The sequence below is a fragment of the Bolinopsis microptera genome, chromosome 7 (genome assembly GCF_026151205.1).
Source record: "Bolinopsis microptera isolate Bmic1 chromosome 7, MBARI_Bmic_1.0, whole genome shotgun sequence".
NCBI lineage: Eukaryota > Metazoa > Ctenophora > Tentaculata > Lobata > Bolinopsidae > Bolinopsis > Bolinopsis microptera.
Genome location: NC_087078.1, coordinates 18,348,786 through 18,361,759, shown reverse-complemented (window position 1 = coordinate 18,361,759; position 12,974 = coordinate 18,348,786). Strand labels below are relative to the sequence as shown.

Genomic DNA, 12,974 nt, shown 5'->3' with positions numbered 1-12,974 from the left:
ACCCCTTATCACCTCGTAAAAACCTAACTTTAGTACCGTGCTTCGTTTGTCGTCTTTTTAATGTGGTTATTAAAACAAATTATTGCCGTAAACTTTTATCCAAACACAGGTTATTACCCGTTATTGGAGACCCTAAATTATTACTAAATTTTTATTTGGTTACGAATAATGAAATCCGACCTTGCTTCATCATTAACTCAAACATCCTTCCGTAACGTTTCACCGCTGTTTCCTTAGCATTATGATCAACAGAAAGGGGTAAAAGTTAACAAATAGAGTAAAAGGACCTGACGATTGATACCCTGATTTGAAATTCTCAGAATACAGCAATTTATGTTAGCTCAACGTCTAGCCAGAAGGTTGGACATAGTGAGGCAGCGCTGCTGGCAAGATGTCACAGGAAACAATGGCTCAATACGACAACTACAAATCACTCATAATCCCAGGCAAGCAAACTGTTGCAATTCAAATCATTGTTTTCCTTCTGGTGGTCAAGTTTGGTAAACTTGAATAGTGTTGTTCTTGATTTGATAAATTGTTGACATTTCAAAACTAAATCATGCGGTCATGGTTAAATGAGTGGGTAGTTGTCAAAATGAGAGGTCGGAGAGAATTATTGTAATAATTTAGTGTATTTAGAGTGCGTTATTATACAATATATATTTACCTCACCAGAATTATTCAATGAAATAACGATACATTAGTGTTTACTCATTCATTTCATCAGTCGGTTATATGGGGTCCGAGACTCTTCAGCGTGAGACTCTACGGAGCAAAACTCTACGGTAGGGCCGTACAAAACAGGACTCTACGGCGTGGAGATGTGAAAAAAGCCCCGATTAAATAGATGTGACCACCCACTTGAAAATTTTTGATAATTAAAAGTTGTCTATTAAAGGTGTTGCGCGTGCAAATATTATTGGAATAAAATTATCATCGGTTTTGTTTTCATTACGTTGTGTTTACTTGCTTTTTCAGCGTTACATTTCATCGGCTATTATATATCTTAGGTCGATAAATTTTGTATACGATAAAGAACACTCCCTGGGACCACGGTCATCTTACCTCAAATGATAATTTTATGGCAGTTAAAAATGTATTTCAAAAAAAAGGTTTTTTAACGGTCAATATTTTTAATTAACGGTCATAATTTAACCTGTCATGATACATATTAACGAGTTAGGTAATTTAGAAATATAAAATTATATCTATTGTTTTCAGAAATAGGAACAATTTTTTGTCGCCGCCGTAGAGTCCTGTTATTATTTCACGTCTCCACGCCGTAGAGTCCTGTTATTTCACGTCTCCACGCCGTAGAGTCCTGTTATTTCACGTCTCCATGCCGTAGAGTCCTGTTATTTCACGTCTCCATGCCGTAGAGTCCTGTTATTTCACGTCTCCACGCCGTAGAGTCCTGTTATTTCACGTCTCCACGCCGTAGAGTCCTGTTATTTCACGTCTCCACACCGTAGAGTCCTTTTATTTCACGTCTCCACGCCGTAGAGTCCTGTTATTTCACGTCTCCACGCCGTAGAGTCCTTTTATTTCACGTCTCCACGCCGTAGAGTCCTGTTATTTCACGTCTCCACGCCGTAGAGTCCTGTTATTTCACGTCTCCACGCCGTAGAGTCCTGTTATTTCACGTCTCCACGCCGTAGAGTCCTGTTATTTCATGTCTCCACGCCGTAGAGTCCTGTTATTTCACGTCTCCATGCCGTAGAGTCCTGTTATTTCACGTCTCCATGCCGTAGAGTCCTGTTATTTCACGTTTCCACGCCGTAGAGTCCTTTTATTTCACGTCTCCACGCCGTAGAGTCCTGTTATTTCACGTCTCCACGCCGTAGAGTCCTGTTATTTCACGTCTCCATGCCGTAGAGTCCTGTTATTTCACGTCTCCATGCCGTAGAGTCCTGTTATTTCACGTCTCCACGCCGTAGAGTCCTGTTATTTCACGTCTCCACGCCGTAGAGTCCTGTTATTTCACGTCTCCACGCCGTAGAGTCCTGTTATTTCACGTCTCCACGCCGTAGAGTCCTGTTATTTCACGTCTCCACGCCGTAGAGTCCTGTTATTTCACGTCTCCATGCCGTAGAGTCCTGTTATTTCACGTCTCCATGCCGTAGAGTCCTGTTATTTCACGTTTCCACGCCGTAGAGTCCTTTTATTTCACGTCTCCACGCCGTAGAGTCCTGTTATTTCACGTCTCCATGCCGTAGAGTCCTGTTATTTCACGTCTCCATGCCGTAGAGTCCTGTTATTTCACGTCTCCACGCCGTAGAGTCCTGTTATTTCACGTCTCCACGCCGTAGAGTCCTGTTATTTCACGTCTCCACGCCGTAGAGTCCTGTTATTTCACGTCTCCATGCCGTAGAGTCCTGTTATTTCACGTCTCCATGCCGTAGAGTCCTGTTATTTCACGTTTCCACGCCGTAGAGTCCTTTTATTTCACGTCTCCACGCCGTAGAGTCCTCTTATTTCACGTCTCCACGCCGTAGAGTCCTGTTATTTCACGTCTCCACGCCGTAGAGTCCTGTTATTTCACGTCTCCACGCCGTAGAGTCCTTTTATTTCACGTCTCCACGCCGTAGAGTCCTGTTATTTCACGTCTCCACGCCGTAGAGTCCTGTTATTTCACGTCTCCATGCCGTAGAGTCCTGTTATTTCACGTCTCCACGCCGTAGAGTCCTGTTATTTCACGTCTCCACGCCGTAGAGTCCTTTTATTTCACGTCTCCACGCCGTAGAGTCCTGTTATTTCACGTCTCCACGCCGTAGAGTCCTGTTATTTCACGTTTCCACGCCGTAGAGTCCTGTTATTTCACGTCTCCATGCCGTAGAGTCCTGTTATTTCACGTCTCCATGCCGTAGAGTCCTGTTATTTCACGTCTCCATGCCGTAGAGTCCTGCTATTTCACGTCTCCATGCCGTAGAGTCCTGTTGTTTCACGTCTCCATGCCGTAGAGTCCTGTTATTTCACGTCTCCATGCCGTAGAGTCCTGTTATTTCACGTCTCCACGCCGTAGAGTCCTGTTATTTCACGTCTCCACGCCGTAGAGTCCTGTTATTTCACGTCTCCACACCGTAGAGTCCTTTTATTTCACGTCTCCACGCCGTAGAGTCCTTTTATTTCACGTCTCCACGCCGTAGAGTCCTGTTATTTCACGTCTCCACGCCGTAGAGTCCTGTTATTTCATGTCTCCACGCCGTAGAGTCCTGTTATTTCACGTCTCCATGCCGTAGAGTCCTGTTATTTCACGTCTCCATGCCGTAGAGTCCTGTTATTTCACGTTTCCACGCCGTAGAGTCCTTTTATTTCACGTCTCCACGCCGTAGAGTCCTGTTATTTCACGTCTCCACGCCGTAGAGTCCTGTTATTTCACGTCTCCATGCCGTAGAGTCCTGTTATTTCACGTCTCCATGCCGTAGAGTCCTGTTATTTCACGTCTCCACGCCGTAGAGTCCTGTTATTTCACGTCTCCACGCCGTAGAGTCCTGTTATTTCACGTCTCCACGCCGTAGAGTCCTGTTATTTCACGTCTCCACGCCGTAGAGTCCTGTTATTTCACGTCTCCACGCCGTAGAGTCCTGTTATTTCACGTCTCCATGCCGTAGAGTCCTGTTATTTCACGTCTCCATGCCGTAGAGTCCTGTTATTTCACGTTTCCACGCCGTAGAGTCCTTTTATTTCACGTCTCCACGCCGTAGAGTCCTGTTATTTCACGTCTCCATGCCGTAGAGTCCTGTTATTTCACGTCTCCATGCCGTAGAGTCCTGTTATTTCACGTCTCCACGCCGTAGAGTCCTGTTATTTCACGTCTCCACGCCGTAGAGTCCTGTTATTTCACGTCTCCACGCCGTAGAGTCCTGTTATTTCACGTCTCCATGCCGTAGAGTCCTGTTATTTCACGTCTCCATGCCGTAGAGTCCTGTTATTTCACGTTTCCACGCCGTAGAGTCCTTTTATTTCACGTCTCCACGCCGTAGAGTCCTGTTATTTCACGTCTCCACGCCGTAGAGTCCTGTTATTTCACGTCTCCACGCCGTAGAGTCCTGTTATTTCACGTCTCCACGCCGTAGAGTCCTTTTATTTCACGTCTCCACGCCGTAGAGTCCTGTTATTTCACGTCTCCACGCCGTAGAGTCCTGTTATTTCACGTCTCCATGCCGTAGAGTCCTGTTATTTCACGTCTCCACGCCGTAGAGTCCTGTTATTTCACGTCTCCACGCCGTAGAGTCCTTTTATTTCACGTCTCCACGCCGTAGAGTCCTGTTATTTCACGTCTCCACGCCGTAGAGTCCTGTTATTTCACGTTTCCACGCCGTAGAGTCCTGTTATTTCACGTCTCCATGCCGTAGAGTCCTGTTATTTCACGTCTCCATGCCGTAGAGTCCTGTTATTTCACGTCTCCATGCCGTAGAGTCCTGTTATTTCACGTCTCCATGCCGTAGAGTCCTGTTGTTTCACGTCTCCACGCCGTAGAGTCCTGTTATTTCACGTCTCCACGCCGTAGAGTCCTGTTATTTCACGTCTCCACGCCGTAGAGTCCTGTTATTTCACGTCTCCACGCCCTATATATAGGACCGCATCCATAAATTAAGAAGGGGAGAGGCTATCTGAACTGAATGATGTGTCTTTATAAGGGTTTAAAAGTTTAAAATGCCCGAAGAGTAATAGTAAAATGCCCAAGAGTAATAGAAAAAGTGTAAATTAGGAGTTAAGTTAGGGTATCCGTATTATATGCACTATGCAGGGGTTATTTCCCTGCTTGATATAATATCCGCAACAGAATGTATAAATATATTAAACACTTACATTCCTTCAGTCAGAACTATGATATCTGCATAGTTGGAGGTGGAATAGTCGGACTAGGGACAGCCCGAGCTCTTAATATAAAATATCCTGACGTGAAAATAGTTGTGTTAGAGAAAGAGGATGAACTTGGTTAGTTTGTTTTATAGTTAAAGTATTTGTGATGTTGGTTATTGTCAGTTGGCACCACTGCTTTGGCTTGACAGTGATGTTATTTTAAAATTAAACGACACACACTGTTTTTGATGCCTATTTCCTTCATCAATTCGTTGGTATTTCGCATAGTATAATCAGATAGGTATCCACCGCTTCCCTAATTTCAGCGACCCACCAAACCGGGCACAACAGTGGTGTTATCCACATGGGAATATACTACACTCCTGGCTCGCTAAAAGCGCGGTTATGCGGAGAGGGTGCCCGGAGAACATATGAGTACTGTGACGAGAAAGCTATTCCTTACAAACGCTGTGGCAAAGTTTGTAAAATTTACGGAATTTTGGAATTGTAAAAATTATTTGAAGTATGTTCAGCTGAATTAGTACAAATGAAGCATAGTTCTGAGGCACCAAAGGTAAAGTTCTGCCGAAAAATCAAATAGTTTGAATATATCACAAGTTTATAGATGATTTGGAAACAGGATTTTACACAGAAACGCCCAATTCCCTGCTAATAAATGACAGGAATGACACGGTCTTGATATTATTGAGCTACTGTAACATTTGGCCATCATATGGCCTTCAAAATATTGTTGTGATTCACTTTCTCAGATTATGCAGAAAATACCGATCCTTACCCTAGCTTTGACCTCGCAAATTATAGCAGTGTCTTCAATTTTAAGGAATCCCATCCTCTAAGAAGACACAGCTGAGCAGCTTTTAGTATTAGAATATTTATTACACAATATATTTCACCATCTAGACTATAGCATCTACCTGCAATAAATTGAGATTAACATCTTATTGGCTCTGCAACATTCTTATAAATTAATTTCCTGTAACTACCACATGTAATTATACAATTAAGCCTAGTAATCACTTAATTACAGTTGATAGTAGCTACAAATGAGGAGGAGGTATCGAGATTAGATGCGCTTTACCAGATTGGTCTCAAGAATGAAGTTCCCGGTTTAGCTCTCGTAGATAGACAACAGATATTGGAGATAGAACCCTACTGCACTGTAAGTTAAACGTTAAATTCTTTGTAGATATTCTTAACTATAGTCAGTAATTAGTAAGTTACATTAAACATCACATTTTATAGCGGACCTTTGTGACATGAAAGTTGCAATCTTGAAAAGGACATTTTTGCGTGAAACCATCTAACTATATTATTACTGAATTGCATGCAACTACAAAAAGTGGTCCCCTACTGTTCAGAATTTGATTGCTCCTTCCTAGTTGCTTCTCAACTGCAAATTTTCTCGAAGTTAACTGTACTTCTCGTCAAAAACTATGTGCGAACAACTTTATTCTACTGTACCACACTTCTTGAGTATACAATAAACTTGGGATCTTGCTGCACTTTCAATCGGTAAGACGGATATCAAATTAATGACATGCACTAGACCTTCGTGTGTGCTGTGACGTTACAAGCACGTTACAAGCACGTTACAAGCACATCTCTGCAGATTAGTTGGCACCCGACATGAACCTGAGAACCTCGCAATGTTCTCCAAACTTTATCTTATCGACATAAACTTATCATATAATCACCAACCTGGGCACCTGGCCAATGAATTTTTTGTGGTTGAATGAATCTAATTGAATATTCATGACAATTTTTGTCGTGGTTAATTGGTATTTAGGGTTAAAAAAGCATGTTAACCATAATCGTTCCTTTAGGGCGGACTCATGGCTATACATTCCCCGAACACTGGTATTGTTGATTGGAAGAGAGTGGCATGCAGTTATGGGGATGATTTCATGGCTGGTGGTGGCACAATCCTGACCGGGAGAGAGGTTAGTCGATTTTCTTACAAATTGACTAGTATAGATCTATCTATAATTTTAACTTAGTCTTGTTTGACTTGCTATTACTAGTTTTCGATGCTCTGATGTATTGAAAACATAGCGATGAATCACAGAAACACGTTTTCGTGTTTCCGGTCGCGCGACTAGACAGTATCTATCGGAAGCATGTGTTCAGCGTGTCGGATAATGAACCAAAACAAACATGACTGTTACCTGGGGACCTCAGGCTATCATGTTCATTAAGATTAGGCGGAATGACAGGCTGAGCGCGGCCCAGTAAACATGACTGTTATCAAGTCGGTGAAAAAGTAACACCGGACACGCTTAACTCAACTAAAGAGGATCGCATGACAATATGTGACATGACACTCCTCTTAATCATCTGACACGCCATAGAATTCCAGATTCTAATTCTCATGAGATACTCGAGATAATGCGACCAGATACCTCAATTAGATGACAAGTTATCATGCGGACATCAGATTCCTCAATCAGTATGCCAAATATTCGTACACCAATTTCACCACACCATCATTCCATTACACCAGAACTGGTATAAAACTGCGACAGCGAAACTCATTCACCTCAGTTTCCGTTTTAGCAAACATTCTAATATACTAACCATCCCATAAACATGATTAAATTCCTGCTCTTGCTATGTTTGAGCTCTCCAGTAAGCTATGCTGACTCATGGTACACAGTAACATACAAAGAAGACCTGGACCACTGGATACCCCTCCCTCCCAACTCTACTCGCGAGATACTATCTAGATCCTATCTGGCTAGCACTACCACACAATCCCTCTTTTCCTTCCCTTTCTACAACACGTCACGTGACAAAAGCATGACGTCATCACCAGGTGACGTCATCACAACAACCTCCTCTGGGTTCCTGTATCTGAGTACGTTTAGCGCAGTGCCTCACACTGGAGTGGCTGGGTACATTGCTCCTCTGATGGCAGACTTCATTCCCAACCCTCAGAATCCTCCCAAGATCAGCATTCTCCCCCTGGACAATGTGTTTGTGGTGGAATGGAGAGATATGCAACTGAACCATGATATGGACAGTGAATCTGATGAACTTCACCCCAGCTACCAGGATGGGGAACCTCCTGCATTCTTCACATTCCAATGCCATCTGTACTCTAACGGCACTATACTCTTCCTCTACCAGAATATTCCAGCGTCCCTTTCCTCCCTCTCCTCCTACAACCACCCTCTGGAGGTGGGTATAAAAACAGCTACCTCACCTAAAATACCACAGTCCCCTCACGTGGTGGAGCAGGTCTCAGTGGAGAGGGGGAGGGTGGTATCTGGTGTCAGTGTGGTGATATCACCCAACATGACCACGTGTTGTGAGAGGGATGTGGAGCTGGAATATAGGAGATGGTGTGAGATGGTGATGGTGGGTACTCCTTGTAGTGAACATTCTGACGATGAAAAGACGATGAACTTAGCAGGAGAGAAACGACGAAATGACAAGAGTTCTGTTGACGCTGATAACGAGAACACTTTGGATTCCAGTGGAGTAATTGGAGACGGTAGTGGAAAGTCAGGGGATGACTCTAATGTAATCGTGGTTTTGTTGGCGGTGGTGACGTTTGCTGTAACCCTCCTGATGACCACCATGTTCATGTTTTACAGATACGTTATAAGGGGGAGACGAGAGAAGATAACACCTTTTAAAGAAGTTGTGGTTTAGTTATTATAATCGCTTTTTGGAATTTGGACAATCATGCCATTATGGTATTAAGAAATAGCATGCTGGGTTTTCATATTACGATAGAGTGTGCTTGATATTATACATATTGTATTTTTATGTTACATTATTTAAGTACAGCATTTTAAACTTTTATCGAGAACATAAATAACCATTTGACCCCACATAAGCCTCTTAGCCGCAACAAATAAATGGAAATGGTTTCAAAACGTTCGAGTTAAACAGCTTGTGATCATACGTTTATGTGATAATTAATTATTTGTGATAAATTAATTGAAATTAACGTCCCGATTGAAGAGTTTGTACTACGTCATGTCCGCAGGTTGACACAATAAAAGATGTAGGAAAAGAGATACGAGTTAATTGCAAGGACAAATCCAGAATCACTGCTAAGAACGTGATCACCTGTGCTGGACTCTATTCTGACAGGTTACCATCTGAACAATTAAAGTTTATATTGTAAACCTCATTTCAGTTTATCACCACGATATTTTGAAGCGAATGAACTTGCTTGCACTGTAGTATTCAAATGCTGAATAAGTACTCATATGAAATGAACCATAATTAACTAGGGTTGCTGCGAAAATGAACCATAATTAACTAGGGTTGCTGTGAAAATGAACCATAATTAACCAGGGTTGCTGTGAAAATGAACCATAATTAACCAGGGTTGCTGCGAAAATGAACCATAATTAACCAGGGTTGCTGTGAAAATGAACCATAATTAACCAGGGTTGCTGTGAAAATGAACCATAATTAACTAGGGTTGCTGCGAATGCTGGTGGTAAGAGTAGTCCTACAATAGTTCCATTCAGAGGAGAATACTTGGAGTTGAGACCAGAAAAGAGATATCTTGTCAGGGGCAACATTTACCCGGTTTGGAGATCTATCCGTATAATTTCCTGATTTGATTGATAATTGTTAGTTTTCATATGTTATGTAGTTAATTTAACTGCTACTGATTCTCAAAATACTTTCCCAATCGTATCCTCAAATTGTTTCCTGATAAGCTCTAATATATGAATTTCATGCAGCCTATCATCAGGTCCCAAACCCCAAGTTCCCTTTCCTCGGTGTGCACTATACCCCACGAATGGATGGATCTATATGGCTCGGTTAGTGCACCATTGACTCCATTGTAGACCATCGTATGTGATACGTCACAGTTTATTGAACATTGATGAGCCGTAATGTCTTAAACAATCAATTTACTGTCGAATTATTGCTATGTCAGAGTGTTATTTATTATTTAATCTATTTGCAGGTCCTAATGCTGTATTAGCGGGTTCACGAGAGGGTTACTCCCGCTCGAGTATTAATAAGAGAGATATTGCTGAAATGGCCACATTTAGGTAAGTATTTATAAGAGAGATATTGCTGAAATGGCCACATTTAGGTAAGTATTAATAAGAGAGATATTGCTGAAATGGCCACATTTAGGTAAGTATTTGTAAGAGAGATATTGCTGAAATGGCCACATTTAGGTAAGTATTAATAAGAGAGATATTGTTGAAATGGCCACATTTAGGTAAGTATTTGTAAGAGAGATATTGTTGAAATGGCCACATTTAGGTAAGTATTTGTAAGAGAGATATTGCTGAAATGGCCACATTTAGGTAAGTATTTGTAAGAGAGATATTGCTGAAATGGCCACATTTAGGTAAGTATTAATAAGAGAGATATTGCTGAAATGGCCACATTTAGGTAAGTATTTGTAAGACAGATATTGCTGAAATGGCCACATTTAGGTAAGTATTTGTAAGAGAGATATTGCTGAAATGGCCACATTTAGGTAAGTATTTGTAAGAGAGATATTGCTGAAATGGCCACATTTAGGTAAGTATTTGTAAGAGAGATATTGCTGAAATGGCCACATTTAGGTAAGTATTAATAAGAGAGATATTGCTGAAATGGCCACATTTAGGTAAGTATTAATAAGAGAGATATTGCTGAAATGGCCACATTTAGGTAAGTATTTGTAAGAGAGATATTGCTGAAATGGCCACATTTAGGTAAGTATTTGTAAGAGAGATATTGCTGAAATGGCCACATTTAGGTAAGTATTAATAAGAGAGATATTGCTGAAATGGCCACATTTAGGTAAGTATTTGTAAGAGAGATATTGCTGAAATGGCCACATTTAGGTAAGTATTTGTAAGAGAGATATTGCTGAAATGGCCACATTTAGGTAAGTATTAATAAGAGAGATATTGCTGAAATGGCCACATTTAGGTAAGTATTTGTAAGAGAGATATTGCTGAAATGGCCACATTTAGGTAAGTATTTGTAAGAGAGATATTGCTGAAATGGCCACATTTAGGTAAGTATTAATAAGAGAGATATTGCTGAAATGGCCACATTTAGGTAAGTGTTTTTAAGAGAGATATTGCTGAAATGGCCACATTTAGGTAAGTATTAATAAGAGAGATATTGCTGAAATGGCCACATTTAGGTAAGTATTAATAAGAGAGATATTGCTGAAATGGCCACATTTAGGTAAGTATTTGTAAGAGAGATATTGCTGAAATGGCCACATTTAGGTAAGTATTTGTAAGAGAGATATTGCTGAAATGGCCACATTTAGGTAAGTATTTGTAAGAGAGATATTGCTGAAATGGCCACATTTAGGTAAGTATTTGTAAGAGAGATATTGCTGAAATGGCCACATTTAGGTAAGTATTTTTAAGACCAGCTGTGATTATATTACACGAAATACAAATTATTGACTATCGAACTTTACACAAATCTGAATTAGTTAACAATAAACATCCTAAAGATCTGATAAGTCTACAAGGAAGACCGGTGGAACAAATTAAATTACAATAGCTTAAGCAATAAAACATAAAACAACTTTATACATATCTTGAGTACTCTATATATATGTACAATGTACATTGTACAATGTACAATGTACAATGTACATAACTAATATAAATGACTCCATAAAATACAGTTCGAGGCAATATATCTCAGTTCACTGTTCAGTCAAATATATTCGAAAGAAATCGTTTGCATATTAATAAAGATTAATTTGGATGCAGGAAGAGTATATCATCATTATTACCATCTGTAGCTTATCAATAATCATTCGATTCTCCGAACATGGTGACAGCCCACCATTTATAAAGTATATTTAACAACTTGTTGGGCGGTTTTGCTACACACTATCTGGTTATAAACAAGTTCTGAAGTGTGAAGCAGTGTAGCTATGAATCTGCATTTGTGGTTACTTTGTGGTCTGAAATTGGCTAGCGGCTCTCTGGTTGTCTGAGATAGTTTTTTATCGATGTTCTAGAAACTTCTCATATTTTACTACTCAAAAAATAAAATGCTGAACTTTGGAAAAGTTAAACACGTACATGACCTGTACTACAGGTTCATCCTGTCTTATTTAATTTAATCTGTATTTTTAATTGATCGCGAAGTTGTTAATCACCTGGTACCTGTATTCTCTTCTGTTTCTCAGTGGACTGTGGAAGTTAGCAGTACCGAACTTGTCGTACGGTTTGAATGAAATGGCAAAGTCTGCTATCTTGCCTTTACAACTAGCAGATCTTCAAAAGTTCATTCCTGAAGTCAAATATGCTGATCTAGTCAGGTAACGTCATGACTTACGAGTCTGTCAATTTTCTGATTAAAATCTGAAATGTTAGGATAATTGTTCACGTTTGTCTTCACGTTCTTTAGATACATTCATTCAAATAATTTTATATCATCGTCTTTACACCTTCATTTTTCCAAAATGATCAATATCAATTTGAACTTTTGAATATATTGATAACTTGATTTTTGAAATTGCACTTTTCACCTTCACGTAAAGTTTAAGAATAAATTCTTACCGCAGGGGAAGCTCTGGTGTACGAGCGCAAGCGATGTCAGTTGATGGAACCCTTGTTGATGACTTCGAGTTTGATACATCTTGTCCGGGGATGTTGCACGTGCGGAACGCGCCTTCTCCCGCTGCAACCTCGTCACTCGCAATTGCGGACTTGGTGGTTGCAAGAGCTGTTGAAAGCTTCAAGTTGTGAAGTAGCTAGATTTCAGTAGAACTTAGATTTGATTTTTGATCTTAATAAGATTTTTAGATTATGATTTGTTTCGAGAGATGCAATTTGAGGGCACAATTTAGTATTATTGTGTTTGATTATCACTGTCCATTTTAATTTATTGCTTTAATTTGTTTTACAAAAAATGTTTTAATATAGATTATATTTTAAAAGTTTGGAATCTATTGCCTTCCCTTCCTTGCTTTGGGGCTCACCTAGACCCTAGTGATACATGGAAGTTAATTGTGGTTCAATTAAATTATCTTATGAAATCATAGTCTGTATCGATGGGGGTGATGCAACGTCAATTAATGTCAGTATTCCATAAAAACCCCAAACTGACATTAACATTAATTGACATTAATTGACATTAATTGACATTAATTGACATTAATTGACATTAATTGACATTAATTGACATTAATTTGT

General features: G+C 40.2%; 2 protein-coding genes across 3 annotated transcripts in view; both read left to right on the top strand.

Annotated features, from left to right (window-relative positions):
* Positions 1-12,974, top strand: part of LOC134818300 (tektin-1-like) — a 70,986-nt gene that overhangs the window by 48,700 nt on the left and 9,312 nt on the right. The window lies entirely within an intron of this gene.
* Positions 236-12,710, top strand: LOC134818301 (L-2-hydroxyglutarate dehydrogenase, mitochondrial-like). Its single transcript, XM_063827802.1, has 11 exons — positions 236-446; positions 4,823-4,941; positions 5,133-5,284; positions 5,855-5,986; positions 6,651-6,767; positions 8,822-8,928; positions 9,264-9,375; positions 9,545-9,614; positions 9,764-9,851; positions 11,966-12,097; positions 12,344-12,710. The coding sequence occupies exons 1-11, from the start codon at positions 334-336 to the stop codon at positions 12,525-12,527; spliced, it is 1,326 nt and encodes a 441-aa protein (XP_063683872.1). The 5' UTR covers positions 236-333; the 3' UTR covers positions 12,528-12,710.

Bases quoted from the DNA above. Each gene is read 5' to 3' on its own strand.
- LOC134818301 (XM_063827802.1), top strand. From the start codon at position 334: ATGTTAGCTCAACGTCTAGCCAGAAGGTTGGACATAGTGAGGCAGCGC. The intron at 8,929-9,263 runs GTTACCATCTGA...ATAATTAACTAG, and splicing joins GCTGGACTCTATTCTGACAG to GGTTGCTGCGAATGCTGGTG. The intron at 12,098-12,343 runs GTAACGTCATGA...TTCTTACCGCAG, and splicing joins AAATATGCTGATCTAGTCAG to GGGAAGCTCTGGTGTACGAG.